The sequence below is a fragment of the Cricetulus griseus genome, unplaced genomic scaffold (genome assembly GCF_003668045.3).
Source record: "Cricetulus griseus strain 17A/GY unplaced genomic scaffold, alternate assembly CriGri-PICRH-1.0 unplaced_scaffold_1, whole genome shotgun sequence".
NCBI lineage: Eukaryota > Metazoa > Chordata > Mammalia > Rodentia > Cricetidae > Cricetulus > Cricetulus griseus.
The window spans coordinates 4,742,211-4,762,041 of record NW_023276808.1 but is presented as its reverse complement, the minus strand read 5'-3'; the positions used below and the strand labels follow the sequence as shown (position 1 = coordinate 4,762,041).

The 19,831-nt window shown below is 35.5% G+C and overlaps 1 protein-coding gene across 1 annotated transcript in view; it reads left to right on the top strand.

Moving 5' to 3' along the window:
* LOC113838698 (zinc finger protein 431-like) overlaps positions 1–18,715 on the top strand; it is a 45,488-nt gene extending 26,773 nt beyond the window's left edge. The window contains exons 2-6 of the mRNA XM_035453542.1: positions 11,542–11,668; positions 11,869–11,929; positions 13,089–13,774; positions 14,111–14,314; positions 18,693–18,715. Coding sequence (XP_035309433.1) covers positions 11,542–11,668; positions 11,869–11,929; positions 13,089–13,774; positions 14,111–14,314; positions 18,693–18,715 — 1,101 coding nt within the window. The remainder of the gene's footprint in view (positions 1–11,541; positions 11,669–11,868; positions 11,930–13,088; positions 13,775–14,110; positions 14,315–18,692) is intronic.
* The last annotated feature ends 1,116 nt before the right edge of the window (positions 18,716–19,831 follow it).

Genomic DNA, 19,831 nt, shown 5'->3' with positions numbered 1-19,831 from the left:
TAAAAACATGTGTCAGAAGACTTCTGCACTATGAGTTACTCTACATAAGGTTCACATTCTCTCCTTGTAATCCTCAGAAAATTGCTGCTTACAACTGGGAAACCACTAAAGCCAGACCCAAAACGTTTTGTATTTTTAGAATCAGGCATGGATAATTTGTATTTGACATATGACTAAATCAGGAAGGTTTTCTCTGTCAACAACGAAAATTATATCAGATTTTTAGGGGTGTTTAATATTGATTTGCAAATTAATAAGATCTCGATTCAGTGAAGGGACACTTCTGCAGGCACAACTATGAGGGCTTTTCTAAATCAGATTATTCTCTGTGGTATGTTTATGAGACATTAGCTTGTATATCAAGTTCATTAAGAAGAGAAGATTCTTTCCCCTTTTAGAAGTAATAGCACCATTCTAATTGATGATAATAGTACTTGATTTTATAACAAGGACCAACATTTATCATTCTCTGATTTCTGATTGTGAACACAGGGTGATTAAAATTAATAGTAGAATCAACATACATTAGGGTGAAGGAATAGAATCTCCCCTTGCTTGCTATCTGGCTAGAACCCAGACTGTTTTGGAGTTTGCAAGGATATTTCTCCCTTAATATCTTGAATGACAATGCAAGATTGAAGAGCTCATGGAGAGCTTCTGACTCTAGCAGATTTGAAAATCCTTCATAGAGGGCCTGAAAGGATACAGCTTGCAGTGGACACCTGAAGTTGTGTTAGATTCTGGAACCATGGGATAACCAAAGACAGCTCCATGTTTTGAATAAAACAGTCATGGTAGTAAAGCTGTGCTAGGGATGGCAAAGTCTGAAATATGGAGCTCCTCTAGTCTCTGAGCCTCCAGAATATAGTTAACAACAGGAGCAAAGTTTCCTAAATTAATTTCCTCATAAGTGATTGATTGTTTGATATTACCCTGTTTTTCTCTTTTTGAAAGTAGTGGGCAGTTACTCACATTTTTCACTTAACATATACTTAAGCTATTGTAGAAATCTTAAATGTTGGAACTTTAAAAAGGTATTATATTTCTAATTTGAAAGCATTTTATATTATGATTATCATGTGACTTTCAGATCCATGGAGACAAACACTTTGTATTTAGGGGTAACCTTATAATTATGAACCAAGTGAATATTTTCTCCTAAAGTTGCTTTGAATCAGGTTATGTTTTCCATTCAAAAGAAAGGAGACTAATCCACTTTCTTGGTTGCTACTCATAACGAAAACCACCTGCAAATCTATTCATGGACATGTATAAGGACTCCTATGGATGCACTTTTCATAGGGATCTTTGAAATACAAGTTAGAGTATTACTCTGTGTCACTAATGTGTAAATTCTTACTGCTCTCCATTACAACAGGCTTGCAATCATATACTTAAAGCCAACATACAAGACACTCAAGTGGTTGGCTTCATGTATCAGCATTCACATCCATACTTATTTTACAGTGAAAAAGTTGGAAAAATGTATTGGAGGAGGGATGGAATGAAGAGAAAGGGGGAAAGCATATAGTATCTTCTAAATAAAATATATAGTAATACATTTTAAACAAAAAGAGAGAGTGGAGTAATGGCTCACCAAGTAATAGCACTGTGTGTTGTTATAGAGGGCCCAGTTTTCATTCACAGAATCTACATGGAAGTTAACCTTTTGCTGTGTCAGGCATCTCCTGTCCTCTTCTGGCATCTGTAGTGAGTGTGCACAGACACATGGAGGCAAACCATGTACATAACTAAAATTAAAAACAGGTTTAAAAACAGAAAATAATAGATCCCAGTTATGGTCACCAACGACATTAATCCCAGCACTTGGGAGGCAGAGACAAGCAGATATCTCTGTGTTTGAGACCAGCCTGTTCTGCAAGAGTTAGTTCCAAGACACCCTCCAAAGCCACAGTGAAACCCTACCTTAAAAACACTTAAAATGAGAAAATAATAGAATTCTCTACATTGATATCACAGGCTTGAGACAGATAGCAGGCAGGGATAGTTAACATCAAGACATTCTGGTCTTCAATGGAAGCCGATGTTGCCATCTTCCTAGCCAGCCTGCTCAGACAAAAATGTAGCTTTGTTCTGAGGTTAATAGAAACCATCAAAATTGTTCTCAAGGAGAAGAATACACAATGCTATTAGGCTAATTTTCCTTCAAGGTTTTGTATTCTTTTTTATTTATCTATATGAATTTTGCAGGTGGTAAACTAGTCTTTAGATCAAACTTTAAGATTGACAATCTGCTTTTCACAGTGTCATTTACTTAAGTTTCAACTAAGGCCTTGTAGTACGATTAAACAAGCCAGAAATCTTCCCTCTTATAAGTTTTATAATGTATATAAGTTCCTATATATCTTTGAATTAAGAGTGTCCCTAAATGTTTTGCTTTTACATCGTGATCTGTTCAGAAGTGGAATTGTTAAATGGCAATGCTAACAAGACAGAGAATATTATAGGAAAAGGCCAGACATTGGTGGCAAAGGAACCCTGTCTTGAAATCCAGGTTCCTCCCCGCAAAAAATCCCAAATATTATATGAACATGTGCAGACTTCCTAAGTAAATTCACCATCCATCCTTTGTTTGGGAAAAGTTTGTTTTGGAATGACTCCCATGCTGACCCTCCCTCCTCCAGGCAAGATAATTTTCTCAAGTCTTCTGTCTTGTTGGTTGAGATGGCTCTCCTGGAATTACCAAATTTCCAAATAATTGGGTATACCTGAGAGGGATTTTACTTAATTGAAGGTTTTAAATGGCAAATTCTTTCATTAATCTGGATCACATTCAGTATGGTTTCTTATACTTCTATCCACTTGCCTTCAAAATTCAAGATTCTGCTGTTTTTTCTGCTGATTAGTACTCCATTTTGTAAATGTACCACATTTTCTTTATCCATTCCTCAGTTGAGTGGCATCTAGGTTGATTCCAAGTTCTGCCTGTTACAAATAATGCTGCAATGAACATAGTTGAACAGATGTCTTAGTTGTATTAATGTTCAACTTTTGGGTATATGCCTAAGAGTGGAAATGTTGGATCTTGAGGTAGACTGATTCCCATTTTCTTGAGGGACTGCCATATTTATTTCCAAAGTGGCTTTATGCATTTGCACTTCCACCAGCTGTAGAGGACTGTTCCCCTTTCTCCATGTCCTCTCCAGCATAAACTGTCATTGGTGGTTTTGATTTTATCCATTCTCACAGGAGCAAGATGGTATCTCAAAGTTGTTTTGACTTGCATTTCCCTCATGGATAAGCATGTTGAACATTTTCTCAAGTGTCTTTTGGTAATTCTAGATTTGACTATTGAGAAGTCTCTATTTAATTCTGTACCTCACTTTATAATTGGAGATTTTTGTGCTTTGGTGATGAGCCTCATGTGTTCTTTGTGTATATTTGAAATCAGCCCTCAGTCATATTTGGGGTTGATGAATATATTTTGCCATTCTTTAGGCTGCCAGTTTGTCTTGTTGAGTTTGCCCTTTGCCTACAGAAGCTTCTCAGTTTCAGGAGGTCCCCTTTATTAATTGTCGATCTCAGTATCTGTGCTATTGATGCTATGTTCAGGAAGGGGTTCTCTGTACCAATTGTTCGAGGGTATCTCCTACTTTTTCTTCTAAGAGTTTCAGTGTGGCTGGATTTATGTTGACGTCTTTGATCCATTTGGACTTAAGTTTTGTGAATGGCCATAGATATTGATCTATCTGCAGTCTTCTGCATGTCAGAATCCAGTATGCCAGCACAATTTGTTGAAGATGCTTTTTTTTTCATTGTGTAATTTTAGCTTCATTGTCAGAAATCAGGTGTTCATAGGTATGTTCATACATTTAATGGTTTTCAACTTGATTCATTTGGTTTCCTGTCTTTTGAATTATTTTTCATTGTTGTTTCGTTTTGTGATTGAGCATGCTGCTTAAGTTTTTATCAGTTTTTATCTGTATTTCAAGGGTCTGAAACAAGAGTTCAAGGGTAACATTGATGAAATTTTGTGAAAGTTGTGAAGACTGTATTTGTTTAATTTTATACACATAGAATTACAGGGAGCTGGGTAACATTGGCCAAGATGCCCCATTTCCTTTCCTATGCTTTCTTTGGGCTTTTGGTTAAATATTGACTATTTATTTCCTGCCATATTTCTTGTCTTTTTCTCAAAAATCTGTTTATTCTTTCAAAAATATCTTGCATACTTTTGATTGCTGTATCTTTGTGACATCTATAGAGCTCCTATGTGAGTCTGTATATTGATTTTCTGTAATCCATATTGGTAACCTAGATATATTCTTTTTCTTAAAAATGATGGACGTTTACCAATTTATCTTCATAAAATTTCTCATGTTATCAGTTCCTGAAGTTTTTGTTTTTTGGGGAATTTGCTATGGCAAGACTGTTTTAGTTGTTTCATCTATATTTAAGATGCTTGCCTCTTCCCATTTCCTTGCATACTGGTATATCTGTGTTTTCCAGTTTTTCTATCTTTATGTTTGAATCTTTACTGCTTAAATGATTTTCATGATTAATACATTGGCTTTGGATTTTAAAATATTCTCATATACTATTGTCTCTGTCTCCTAATTAGCCTCTGATGTCAAATGACAAAACCTAGCATCATCTGAGCAAACATAAATTGAATGTGTTCTTAGATCAATATGTCTGATTTCTGCCTGAAAAGATAGTGTTGACTGATGATTGATGTGGGAAGAAGACTTATACTGAATTGGCAATGTCTCTGAACAAGTGGGCCTGGGGTTGTTAAGAGAGCTTGCTGAGCAGAAGACAGTGTCAAATCTAAAGAGTAAAATCAACAAACAGTGGATGGTTCCCCATGTTTTCTCTTCAGTGACTGACTTGAGTGTCTCTCCTAAGCTCCCACAATGATAGACACTGAACTGGAGTTAACAACCAAATCCCTTTATTACTGGAGTAGCATTTACTTAGAAAATTTAATCAGAGCAAAAGAGAAGAATGTTGGAACAAAAAATGGAACTTGAAAGGTGATTATTTTTGCTGTAATGGATATGGGAATGATTAATTTTTGAAGATTTTGAAGATATCGAGACTTTAGGTGGCAAAAGCCATAAAAGTTCTCCATATTGCATAATTATCTGTTGTTGTTGGACATGAAAGATGGTAATGTTGAGAGTAATAGCAGACACTGGAGGTCAGGGTCAGGAATTCAGTGGGTAAAAAGTTTGCCTGCTATATGGACTTGGCTTGACCTAACTGCCTTGAGAGACATGTGTCACAGGAATTCAGGTTAAAGCCCATGGTCCTGGGGCACACTGTCCCTTCCTGTTCGTGATAAACTGATGCACTCCATCAGGCAGTTAGGCATTCAGGCCAATTTGCATTTCTCTATATGATTCTTTAGTAGTCAAGGTAGTATGTAAACTTAACAATACAATTTTTCTTAGACATTAATCTCATTTACCTTGTATGGCTTGCAATTTTCATGTTATTCTGGCAACCACAACTGCATTAATCCCGGAAATTGCCACTATCTTATGTTTCTTATATAAAACATCTGATTTCTCTCAATAAAACTGTCATATCTTTTTCTTGCTGTGGCCCTCCAGTCCAAGCCTGGCTTCAATGCTTTTTTATTGTATCATGTGATGTTGGTGTAGTAAGTAAGCACAGGTGCTTAGAAGATTTAATGAAAAAAATTACCTAGTGTTCATTTGTGTGATATTTTGACCCTGAATCTTTATTATTCTTTACATGTCCCAAAAAGTAAGGCTGAGTTTGATGGTAATGAGCTGATGTATTAGACAAAATATTGCTTATGTTAGATGTTTATTACTGTTGACTCCTTCAAGTTTACAGTGAAAAGTACAAAAGTAGGAACAAATGAAAAGTCTCTGGTTAAGAATAATAACATTAGGTAGGTTCAGATGGCAGTCCAGTGACGGAAAAGAGACAGCAATTTTCAAGGTTTTTAACACCATAAAGAAAATTCCCTGACCTGCATTTAAAGCCTAGGAAGGTAGCCCAACGGTAAGACTCTATCCATCTAAGCCCTTAAGTAATGTAAGGAGTGTACAAAGTAAATCTTTGTTTCAGGAGCAACATTATACAAAAACAATAGCAAATTTGATCCCAGCTTGGTAGGGTCCATCAAATCATGGCAGAATCACCTATCTTTTACTGATTATGGAAACAATAAAGATGGACCATGGAGAGATTGAAGACAGTAACAAGTAAGGTGGGGCTGAGAGAGGACCTTGCTCATTTTTAGATTGAGGACTGGAAGAGATAGGAGTCACTGATGGCTGCTGAACTGGTTCCCTGATCTTTCAGGTTCTTACAACCATATCTGATTTCTAATTTTTTACTTGATGAAGATTAATTATATTAACACATTATGAGTTTTCTTAGAAGACATGCTTAATAAAAAGAAAGGATAATTAAGTCAGCCAGAGATAGATTAAATAATATATTATTACCTATATTTTAAATTGCTTTTGAAAAGGAAATAATAGCATTGGAAGATATTAGATAAAAAAGAAACTGCTAAATTAAAATTGTATACTTTAGAGATATGTAGAGCTCAGAATAAAAACCAAGACATGAGTTACATCGTTGAAGAGATTTTTCTTTAGTTCTCACAGGGGGGAATATAGTAACCATCAAAAATGATAAAGATTATATACAAACTATAAAGATTTCTTCATTAAAATAGACAATAGTTCATCAAACGTCTTTACCATTCAATCTAAACTAATTCATGAAATTAAGATGTTTTTCATTGGATAAATATAACTTGCCAAAAATGTGACTCTGCTAAAGTATGTTGAGAATGGATTTTGTTTTGTCTTTACAAAAACATGAAAACCCTCCAACAAAGGAATGTAAAGACCACTGGTGTCACATGGTTCTAGGATTTTGTCTGCTTAGACGTGAGTGATGTCACTGGGTTCTCCTTTCTGATGACACTTTTGTATGTAGTTGTGGTACTGTCTAGCTGGATTTACATGTCTAAAAGCCATTCATTTTCTTTTCTCATTGTAGTTAGGCTTCTGATTCTTATATATGTTTGATCATTAATAACACAAAATATAGAAGAATTCTTTGGAGTTAATGATGGTATAGCTTATGTTCAAGCACATAAGCACAGCACGTCTGCCTGCATTCCACAATTTTGCACCATGATGATACTTGATAAATTCTCTGAAAATAGAAGTCACACAATTAAATGCCTTTCCTTTAAAAAGATTAACCATGTACATGGTGTCTCTTTACAGCTGTAGAAACCCCATGTCAGTAAGTATATGATTCATTACCATTTACGGAAGAAATATGAGAAACTCTGACAAATTTAATTATGAGAAGATCATCGTTTATATAGGCTTCTGTACTTAGTCATCATGTGCTATTTAGAGAATCTAGCATTCAATTATAGTCATTTTGATTTAATGTAGCATACAGTAACAGCTTTTTAACTCAATGTGTTGATAGCACAGCAAATAATACTATTATCATGTAACAAAAACTGCCTTTATATTTTGTTGAGCCATGTAAAATTAAAAATAAGTGGTGTTACAAAAATTCAACAGCATACTTGGAAGATTTATAACTATTAACAAACATTCTTAAAAATTTAATGGGTTACTGGTAGCTGTAAAATTACTTCAATAGGCATTATTTCAGCTTCTAGGTTTGAAGGCATAGAATTAAAACAAAATGTGCAAATACCTCAATTTAGAGATAAACTAGCAAAATCTAAATTGGAAAAGTGTTCAAGGAAATATTTACACTGATATCATAGAATGATATGGTAGAGGAAAAACCATGTAGGGATATAAACAATGCAAAATTTTTTCCTTATCATTTAAGGAAATATGCAGACAATTGTTTGGAATATCCCTCTTGTACAGAAAACTCTTATGCATTGAATAATGAGCTAATGGCATAAAATGACATGTTTACTAGAATGTGTTTTAAAATATTCAATATTTATTACTCATTAAACTATAAAGTATGAGTTTTAGGCTAGCTGGAGTTTTTGATTTTTTTTTGAAACAGGGTTTTTCTGTGGCTTTGGAGGCTGTCATGGAACTAGCTCTTGTAGACCAGGCTGGTCAAACTCACAGAGACCCACCTGCCTCTGCCTTTTATGTTCTGGGATTAAAGGCATGCTCTAACACCACCAGGTGTAGCTAGAGTTTTCTTATGGGTTCTTCTGTCAAGCAACAGGGCAAAATTATATTCAACTATATTCATGAATATGTATATGTGTATGTGTGTTTACGTAGTTGAGAAATGTTTTACTTTCAAATTCAATATGTAGTTCAAATTGGCTTAAATTCAAGGAGATCTGCCTATCTCTGCTACCATACTCAGGTATATTCATATCTGAAAATAATTTAACACCCACTAGTGGCAGACACCAAAAATGACCTAAGACATATTGTTTTGTATCTCAGGATCTCTGGTGAGATTTAGCTGTACCACATTAGTGTATTTTGGAAAAAGGATTTCAGAATGAGTCAATGATAATCTGAGTTAGAATTTTATTTTGAGACAGGGTTTCTCTACATATATTTGGCTGTCATTGAACACAGAATGCAGATGAGTTTGACTGCAAATTCACAGAAGAAAGGGTGTGTGCCATACCATCCTATTATAATTTTATTATTTATTTTCTGTTTTTATGTTTGTAATTCTTTTTGTGTGGAAGTTGTGGATGTTTGTCATGGTTTGGGTGTAAATTTCAGAGAACAATTTTGGGTTTTTGTCTTTTACACTTAGCATATTGGAGACAGGGTCTCTAGGTTGCCATTCCATGTAATGATCCTTGTCAGGGTTTCTTTTGTCTGCATTTTTTCTGCCATCAAAAGCATGGGATTATAGGTATGTACTGTAGCAACTATCTTTAGAATGCAAAATGAAGGGATAGTTGTAAGGTGAGTACTTTATCTGTTAAACTATTTTCACAGTTCTAAAATTTATTAAGTAGAAACTTTTGGAGTGAGTCTGTTTTGAGACACAGTCTCTTTCTAACCCAGTCTGGCCTGGAACTCATTATGTAGTATGTATGCTAGGCCTAGAACTTACAGGGATCTCCTATTCTGTCTCTTGTGAAAATATATCAGCAAAAAGAGATATTTGACATAGATTACTTCAGATATTAATAGAAAGAGTGAATTTTAGGAAAGTGTTATCTTGTGAGGGCAAACCACACTTAAGTATTGGTACAAAGACATATGACAGTTTTGGTGACATGGTAAGTTATATTTCATTGGGTACTTAGGGATTCCTCTCTCTGTCTCTGTCTCTCTGTCTCTCTGTCTCTCTCTCTGTGTGTGTGTATATTTCTCTCTGTGTATGTCTCACTGTATACATCTATTAGTCTCTGTCTCTCTGTTTCCCTTTGGTAAAAAGTTCATAGATCACTTCCTGCTTAGATTCTAATGGGATTCTGATTTAATAAGGTAAATAAAAAGGGTCAGAAGATTTCTGCACTATGACATACTCTACATGAGTTTCACAATTCTGCCTTTGTAATCCTCAGAAAATTGCTGCTTACATCTGGGAAAGCAGTCTGTGCATTGGTATTGCATTCCTTTAATTCCAGCACTCAGCAGGAAGAGTGAGTCAGATCTCTATGAGTTTGAGACCACCCTGGTCTACAAGAGCTAGTTCCAGGACAGACTCCAAAACCACAGAGAAATCCTGCTGTTGAAATCAAACAAACAAACAAACAAACAACAACAAAAAAACACCAAAAAGAACTTGGAAAGGAGCAAATCCCTATTCAAAAGGTTTTATATTTTTGGTATCATGACTCATTGGTATTTGACATATCACTTAATTAGGAAGGTTCTCTAATGGTAAGACACCACCCATGTAAGCTTCAATTTATGAAAGGAATAGGCCACTTGTTTCCTAATCTGAGAAAGGAACTTCATACAGAAGCTGCTGTAAATCTGGTCCAAGTGTGGTAGATTCCATCACAATGTAGAATCGAAATTTGTGGTCTAACCCATGTTGTACTGGTTCTGGAAAGAAGAAAGTTGCAAAATTTATAGCTCATAGATCTTTCCTTTGTGGTTTCTTTTCAACATTGTTGGAAAAAGGCAGAGTTGGAAAACCAGTGAATATACAGTGAGAGTTCTTTGTATGAAGTTTTCCAGATGAAGCCAATGTTGAATTTTGAGATTATAGGATGCTGTGATACCCAAACTTTGGGACATCTTACATGGAAAGCTGACACAAGAGTGTAAATTGCAAAGGAGAGACATGTATGACAACTTTTAGGAATAGAACTATCTAAGCCTTTTGAGAATAATACCCCAACTGTGTATGGCATAGCTCCATGATTATGTTGTTTGCCTTGATGAGTTTTAGAGCCTTAGTTAAATCTTTTCTCACTGCACCCATATTCCTTCTTTATTTCTTAAATTTATTCTTTTATCATAAAACACATCCCATCTGCCTTTTCCCCTATCTCCACCCTTCTCATTCCTCTACACTGCCCCAGTCTCCACCAGGTCCTCCTCCATTTACCTTCTGAGTAGATAACATATTCAAAAATATCACCAAAACTCTGCATAATGAATTGAAATCTGACAAGTCATGAATGTTCCTATCATCTCTCTGAATCTTCTTCCCCTGTGCCCATCCTTACTTGATCTTTTCCTGTAACATTCCTACCTGCCATCATTGCATCCAGAACATCTCATTTTTTACACCCTGAGAGATCCATGTATCTCCCCTGTAATTGGAGTTCTTAATTGGTCTAAATAATAAAAACCTGGAGGGAGATATAGAGGAAAATGCAGAGAGATGATAGAGAAGGTGTAAGCCAAAGCCAGCTTTACCTCACTAGTTTCCAATTGGAAAAGTGCGGTTTTTTGTATCAGTTTGCTTATATCCCTGCTCTCCTTAGCCATCGTGTATCTATCTCTGTGCACCCATTTCACTTCCTGTTTCTGCCAGCCATCTGTACAGACCTCTACACCTCTTTGGTTAGATAGTGGCAAGCTCTTTTTTTTTTCTTTAGACAAGTTGAATTTGTGCAAGGAAGTCATCAACACACTCCCCTAGTTACTTAGCCTCTCTACATCTATGGATTTTACTGTGATTAACTGTGATCACTGGGATTGTATTTAATTAAATTTTATAAATATATTTCTTTAAAAATTAAAGAAAAACTGGAACTATAACTGTTTAGTCTTCAATTACATCCAAGACCAAAGAATGAATTATTATAACCTATGTAAACAGGAAATGCATTGCAGGCAACTTCCTAGACTTTACAAATGACAGATACACCTGAGTGCTTGCACAGTCACTCAAACTTTTTCTCCAACATTGGGCATCCATCATTACTCTACAGGGCTATTGTATTGCGCAGACATTTCAGTGAAGCAGGAAATTTGTTCTGCCTTATATTGGCAAATTTCATCAGTTGTGCTTTCCTGCCTGTATCCTGCATAAAAGTAACATATCTTAAAATAATGTTCTACAGAAATATGCATATAAAATATTGTCAGTATTATGTTTTCAGTTGCACACATGTATGTGATATTTTAGGATCCCATTACCTATGATGATGTGCATATTGACTTCACTTGTAAAGAGTGGACTTTGCTGGATACTTCTCAGAAGAATCTCTACAAAGATGTGATGCTGGAGACCTACAAGAACCTCACTGATATAGGTAAGAATGTATTTTACTTTATATTTTAAAATAATAGGACAACATCAATTGGTTATTGATGCTCTTCTTTAATTTTATTGAAAGAGAGAAAAGAATGTGTTAAATAAATCAGTCAATTTTCTAAAGTTCACTGAAGATAATAACTTAAATTTTGCAAATTTTTCAATAGTAAATGTATATTTTCTGGTACTACATTTTAGGATACAGTTGGGAAGACAATACTACTGAAGAGCATTGCACAAATTCTAAAATACATGAAAGGTAATTTTCATTTACAAGCTCATAGAAATCTGTCTCTGAAGAAATTGAAATGTGTCCTGAATTTTGAAACAGAAACATCAGGGTAATTAAGCACAGCTTAAATTGCATTGAAGATTGTTAAATTCTCACAAAACCATGTAACTCAATTTCCATTAGGTGAACTACATTAGCAAAACAACATTTTGAGAATGAAGACAAGGAAAACAACATAAGAGAAATTACCACTTGAATCATCACACGATGAGAGCCATGCTATAGGAATGTAATTCCATTCAGTTCTTACTCCCTATATCACTAAATGTATACACTTGATTGATGTGATAAGCATATCTCCATACCTTCCATTGAGAAAGTACTGCATAGAAAATTTAGTTTTACTCATGTACTTGCAGTTACTTTTGTAAGTTTAGTGATGGGGCAATTACTCTCAAAAGTCAAGGGGAAGGTATTGCAGAGAATTCTTCATCTCTGTAGCACATGTATATAAAGAACAGAAAGTCAAACTGAAGTAAATATGGAAGCCTCTTCTTTGTAAACTTACTTTACTAAACATCATGTATGACTCATATACAAGCCCTATGAGCAAATGAATATGGACGACATAATATACCACTCTCACAGAATATTTAAAAGAGATGTAGTACGGCCAATTTAAGCATACTTGTTGAATTTGATTCATGTATAGAAGTAATTTATTTTCCTGTTTCATTGATAATACACAAACAAGTTCACTCTGAAGAACAGCACAATGAATCTATGACTATGTACATACTTCTGCTTGTTCTAGTTCATTAGCAAAGATAGTATGTCTCAAAGTGTAGGAAAATTTCAAAATTCAATAATGGTGATAAAGAGCTGAATTTTCCCAGTTCTTTTCAATATGTAAAAAATCACCTGTAGATAAAGGTACTAAAAATTAGAAACATATATTAGAGGATTATACCTGCACTTGTATCTTCAAAGATTCAAAACCATCTCTTCAAAATTTGAAAACAACCCTTAATGCAGGGGAAAACATGAGTGTAAAAACAGTGATAAGTCTGTAAGATATGATTCGTCTTCACAATTGCAACAAAATGTAATATTAATCTATACAGGTTTCAAGATTTAACATTGTATTGAAGGTGGCAAGGCATTTAAATGCCTATTTTCCTTGCAGGCATGAAGTGAGCCAAACTGGAGAGAAGCCTTCTGCATATACACAATGTCTTAAAACCTTTGCTCATAACAGTCATCTTCAAAGGCATAAAACAACACATAGTGGTGGGAAACACTATGAATGTAACCAATGTGATAAAGTCTTTGCTAGTCACAGTAAACTTCAAACGCATAGAAAGACACACACTGGAGAGAAACCCTATGAATGTAAGCAGTGTGGTAAAGCCTTTTCTCAGTACAGTCATCTTCAAACGCATAAAAGAACACATACTGGAGAGAAACCCTATGAATGTAATCAGTGTGGTAAAGCTTTTTCTCAGCAAAATACTCTTCAAATACATAAAAGGACACATACTGGAGAGAAACCCTATAAATGTAATCAGTGTGGTAAAGCCTTTACTCAGCACAGTCATCTTCAAATGCATAAAAGAAGACATACTGAAGTGAAACCTTATGAATGTAACCGTTGTGGTAAAGGCTTTACTGATAACAGTGCACTTCTTGTGCATAAAAATACACACACTGGAGAGAAACCCTATGAATGTAATCAGTGTGGTAAAGCCTTTGCTCGTAATAGTCATCTTCAAATACATAAAAGGACACATACTGGAGAGAAACCCTACGAATGTAATCAGTGTTGTAAAGCCTTTTCTCAGTACAGTCATCTTCAAACGCATAAAAGAACACATACTGGAGATAAACCCTATGAATGTATTCAGTGTGGTAAAGCATTTCCTCACCAAAGTACTCTTCAAATGCATAAAAGGACACATACTGGAGAGAAACCCTATGGGTGTAATCAGTGTGGCAAAGCCTTTGCTCGTTACAGACATCTTCAAACGCATATAAGGACCCATACTGGAGAGAAACCCTATGAATGTAATCAGTGTGGTAAAGCCTTTTCTCACCAAACTACTCTTCAAATGCATAAAAGGATACATACTGGAGAGAAACCTTATGAATGTAATCAATGTGGAAAATCCTTTATTTGTCAAAGTGTTCTTCATGTTCATAAAAGATCACATACTGGAGAGAAACCCTATGAATGTAATCAGTGTGGTAAAGCCTTTTCTCATCACAGTACTCTTCAAACACATAAAAGGACACATACTGGAGAGAAACCCTATGAATGTAATCAGTGTGGTAAAGCCTTTGCTCGTAACAGTCATCTTCAAATACATAAAAGGACACATACAGGAGAGAAACCATATGAATGTCATCAGTGTGGTAAAGCTTTCTCACAGCTCAGTCATCTTCAAACACATAAAAGGACACATACTGGAGAGAAACCCTATGAATGTATTCAGTGTGGTAAAGGCTTTGCTCAACACATTTCACTTCAGATGCATGAAAGAACACATAAAGAACAAAAATCTTATGAATGAAATAAGTGTGAGAAAATCTTCGAATTTCAAAGTGTTTTTAAAGTGCCTAAAAGAGCAAATACTTGAGAGAAATCATATAAACCTTATCAATGCCATAAAGTCTTTACTTGGTGAATTTATCTTCACATACACAAAAGGACACATAACAGGAGAAACTCTAAGAGTGCTATCAGTGTGGAAAAGCTTTTGCATGTCAATTTTTACTTCAAAACCGTAAAATAACACATTCTAGAAAAACCATTTTAAGGTAATCAGTGTGGTAAAGCTTTTGCATATAACCAGGAGTCTTTGAAATCATTCCAAAAAGTAATTCATCAGTTAAAATATAAATTTAGACAGTTTCGTTTAATTTTGCACTTCATACAAGATTAAACTTTGTAGGTAATCAAACTTTCCAACTTTCAATCATTTTTGAGTACCTGAAAAAGATTGTGAGGGCTTCTCATTATCAAGTATTTGGTGGGATCTTTAGCCATCACACTCCCAATCATTTACACAACAATATTTCTTTTGTAGCAGTAATTTGAGAGTGTCAGCATTCTGTGCAAGCATTATGATGTGCATTTTATATTGTTTCTCCAGCACACTCATGTAAAAATAAATGTATGAACTTATGAAGCCATATTTCTAGTGTAAAAGGGTGAGGCAAGGAAACAACACCCCATTCAGAAACCAGACCCAGTGAGAGAAACTCCTTTTTTCCATGAAACTGGAGCCAAAGTAAGACATTCTAAATTAAGACAAATGGTTAAAATGGACCAATGAAAGAAACACACTTTTGGACTGAAAGCAAAGACAAAGAAAACTATGCTTGAAACCCAAAAAAAAATTCCCAATAGGAATTCAGCCAATTTCAAAGATGTTTAAAGCTCAGTGATTGAAATTTTACCAAATAACATGCTGAGAAATATTCTTCAAGAAAAAACTAAGTCCCTAAGAAGACATAATTAAACTGTGTGCTTCTTCAGTTGGAATATAGCATTTTCCACAATGGTAGTAGGAGCCACTTTCCAGGATTCCTCCCTCTCAAATGAATCTCGTCCATCACTTTTAGTCATGACCTTCTTTTGACAGAGTGAATGTGAAATTCCCTAGTGGAGTGAAGCAGAGAGTCAACATACTCCTCCATTGGGAAACTCCCCTAGGGGAGCAGAGTGGGAGGAAATCTTTTCATTGGCGAAGTAGCACAGTGCTATATTTCTTGGCCAGTTTCCCCCATAGTTGAGTGAAGCAGAAAAGTGACAGTTTGGGCTGGAGCTAAATAGAAATGGTTATCGTTGGTTGGAAACTCCCTAGTGGGGAAGAGAAGAGAAGCAATGGACATGTCTTGTAGTGAAGTCTCATAGCAGAGTGGAACAAAGCTCAGTTGTAATGGTTCTCTCTGAGAAGGCGCCAGAGTGCTACATCCTGCACAGAGACCATCCCCCCTTGAACACAACTTCATGTATAGCCTGACTTCCTGATTGTCAGAATTCCTTTTTCTTCACATCTGTATGATTCCAGGATGCCTTCACTTCACAGAAGCATGTGTAGCCTGACATGGAACACTCAGGATAGATTTTTTCTTCAGAGCCCTTTGTATCCAAAGATTAGTAATAACATGACATTCCAAAAGTCGTGATACCTTGCTCTTCAGAGCTGCAGGTATCCAGGCCATCTTCGCTTCACAGATGAAGGTATAGACTGACTTATGACATTAGTGGTACATTTTGCTCCATAGCTGTAACACTTGCACTGTGATTTTAAATGATAGTTTATCACTTTTAGATTTATCCTTCTCTTCAAGTGCGTTAATTAACTAGTTCAGGTATAATACTTAATTTGTATTATTTTCTTTCCTCTTTTGTTATAATATCTACACCACCTTATAAAAAATTTAATTTGCCCCTTGTGAACAGAGGGATACAGGGACATCATTAAAATTGCATGTCACCTAAAGCAGGGGTCTAAAAACTCACATCCCTAAGATGCAGCATGAGTCACAGAGTGGGAACTGATGTTAGAAGTCACTGCATTGGGAGTTCTATTTTGAAATATTTGAGTTGCATGCCAAAGAGTGCTATATGTTTAGCAAATCCATTAAGGGAAGTTTATTTTGTCCTTATATTCCTTGTGTGGTTTTTGTTTATATTGTTCTTTTGTTTAGAGATAGGTATTTTTCTGCTAAAATGTATATAATGTTACCCCCATCATCTAAGTGGTATATTTTTTAAATATCAGCAGTTCAAGATCATATTTTGCAAATAACTATTTGTTTGAAAGTGTGGTGGTTTGTTGTTCCTGGTTATGTTTTCCATATTTTCAAAATATTTCACACATTTCAAGTTTATTAAGCAACCTGGCTCAGGTGTCAGTAATGATGAGGGATACATTTGAATTCATGATCCTCATTCATCTGCTGCTTGAGTACAAGTACAAGTGTAGATGGTATACTCGCAATATGTGCTGTTTTCTCAACATAATTGAGGGGTGTTAATGTTAAACTGCTCAATAGAAGATAATATAAGAAATATTAAATACCTCATGTGTGTATTCAAAAGTGTGTTTTCTTATATCTGGTAGAGATGTTGGTTCTGGGAATAAAAACCTATCCTTGTGAATGAGATTTCAATGATTTAACTACTGAGCCTTCGATTCATCCACATGAATATGTCATTCATAGCAATAAGTGTGATTGGCTGATATAACTTCATCTGTGTCTCAGACCTGATGCCTTAGAATAAATATATGATTGATTGCATCAGAAACTTACTGAAACCTGGTGATTATGAAATTTTCCAGACCCACATCTCCACAAAATGGGGCAAAAGTAAATGATGAATGATCAAGAGAGAAGCTGACAATAAAAGTCTTTAAGAAATGGTTGACTAACTAAAACCACAAGAGTGAGTCTGTCTCCCATGTTGTAAATGAATAGGTTACCCTAAGCTCACATATCATGTGTACACCTGCTTGAGTTTATACCTCCTTTGAGTAGAAAATAGGAATTTTTAGGCATGAAGTCTCTCTTGTCTGAATGGGCTCATATTCTGATTCCCTGCTGCCTACAAAACATTCAGTTTGGAGCTCTGAATGGTGATAACTATAGATGACATAAAGATTGTGAGGAGATTCTGAGACTTGAAGCCTATCTAAGGCATAGAAAGTAAGATACTTACAAAGAGCTGCGGAGATTGGAAGAATGTTTAGGGAGGGAGCTTCGAGTTTCAAAGCACAAGAATCAAATGCCAGAGAAATTTCCTCATTTGTAAGTGAGGGCAAGCTGACATAAACTCTATTTCCACTAAGCTGGGGTGCATCAGCCCCCACCACGCTTTCCACTCTTTAATTTTGGGCAACTCACATTGTTGTCAGTGATACTACACTGCAGTCCCCACTGTGAATGTAATGCTCCTCATTCTCCACCCCAGCAATCCATGGTATCTACCTGATTCCCTTGAATAAGGTTATTCCAAGTAACATTTATATCACTCCCTTTGACTAACATCTACTGAAAGAGTAGACACCATTAATTTCTAAATTCTCTGGTAATTTCATTGTGAGAAAAGACGGATTCCTCCAGAAGAGAGTCTGTCTACTGATGCAACATATATGCCATATCTAACCATCTTTCTGGAGAGACAGGACCTGAAGTTTTGGGGAGGCTTTTAGAGTTTGCAAAAGCTTTAAAATATGTCTTAGTTATACTCCTTAGCTGTGTTGATCTGTTGCCTCCTCTCAAAACCTTTTAGGACCCAAAGAAGGATTAATTATCTTATGTCTTCATCACTACTCCAAATATTATCAGGCCGGTATCATCTCACTAGCTTTCTGTCCAAAACAGAATGTTCAATTCTGAAAATAACACAACAAACAGAAATGGACTCAGCAGACTTTATTCAACTGTTTGTACTTACTTAATTCACACATATTTAACAGAAACAAGAAGGGAAAAAAGATGGAAACTGATTCAATGTAATTTTAATAAAATGTATAACAATGAATGTTAAATAAAATGTTGCTAGAGAGTGAACTTAGAAATTAAGAGCACTGGGTATTGTTGCAGTGGAAAGATGTTATATTACTATGAACTTTGGTTCCTTTCCATCTCCTGTAACTTCAGTTCTCAGTTAACTTATTCCCTCTTCTGGGCTCTGCAGATACTGCACAATCCAAATATCAATAAACACACACAAACATGAAAAAAGCTTAAAAATAAAATTTTTTCTTGTCCCTCATAGAGGCAGATGTGGCCTTCCTCTGAGCGAGCTTGCTCAGAGGAAAAGAATCCTTATTGTGAGGAAATAACAGCTCAGAATAGCTATTTATTTATGAACATCATTCACAGAGTGCATAAGTGTTTCCCATTTTCTTTATATTTGAGTTCTATGTGCTTTTATGTGTGAGGATTTGGTACTGACATCTCTTTCAAATACATCTTTTAGAGTTTACATTATAATCTAGAATAGTACATCAGACATTATTATATATTTAAATTTGGATAATAATGCACAGTCCAAAAGACAGATTTGTTCTGTAAATCAAAATCAGTCTAAATGGTTAGACTTGCAGTCTCCTATCCCTATTTAAATTTCCAAACCATAACATCAGACCAAAGATAAATGAGACTTAAAGATGACAGCTGTTGTATTCAGCCACCTGTATTGGCCTGCCTTTGGGGTTGTGACAGGATATGCCCTCAGCTGCAGCCACTAAGAGGTCCACCTGGGTATTTTCACTAGTTTCCCTTTTAAAAAGGCCCTGCCAACCTCCAATCATCCTCTGTATCTCTTTTCCATCCATCTCTGTGTCCGTTCCACTCTCTTCCTCTCTTTCTCTTCTCTCTCTCTCTCCTCTTCTCCTCTCTCTCTCTCTCTTCTCTCTCTCTCCTTTCCTACTGTCGAGCTGCAAGGATGGTTCCCCTCACTTCCTTTTCGATACCTACTCTAATCAAAAACTGTGTACCATGTCCACATGGATGGTTTCTTTCTTTTGGCACTGCTTTTCTTAAATTACAACAGCTTAATGGAATACAAAATCTTTTCCAGGCTAGATATTTTAACACAACCGCCAGTAGATACACAGTGTTAATGAAAAGGTTTTTGTTTATTAAACATCTAAGTGTTTATAATGACTTAACCCTGAAAAGACATTAATTCTAGAAGAGCAGTACCTAAAGCCTTGTAGAAAATGTTCTTAATACAAAGTTTCTTATGTTGGATCAGGTATTTTTCATACCACTTCATTGCCCCAGGAAAATGGTCTGGACCTTGTGATTAAGCCAGAAATATCATACATTAAAAACTCAACCACCACTGATTTTTCAGATTACAAATTTGAGTCATGTAATCAACTGTCCCTTTCAATAACAGGAAAAGTG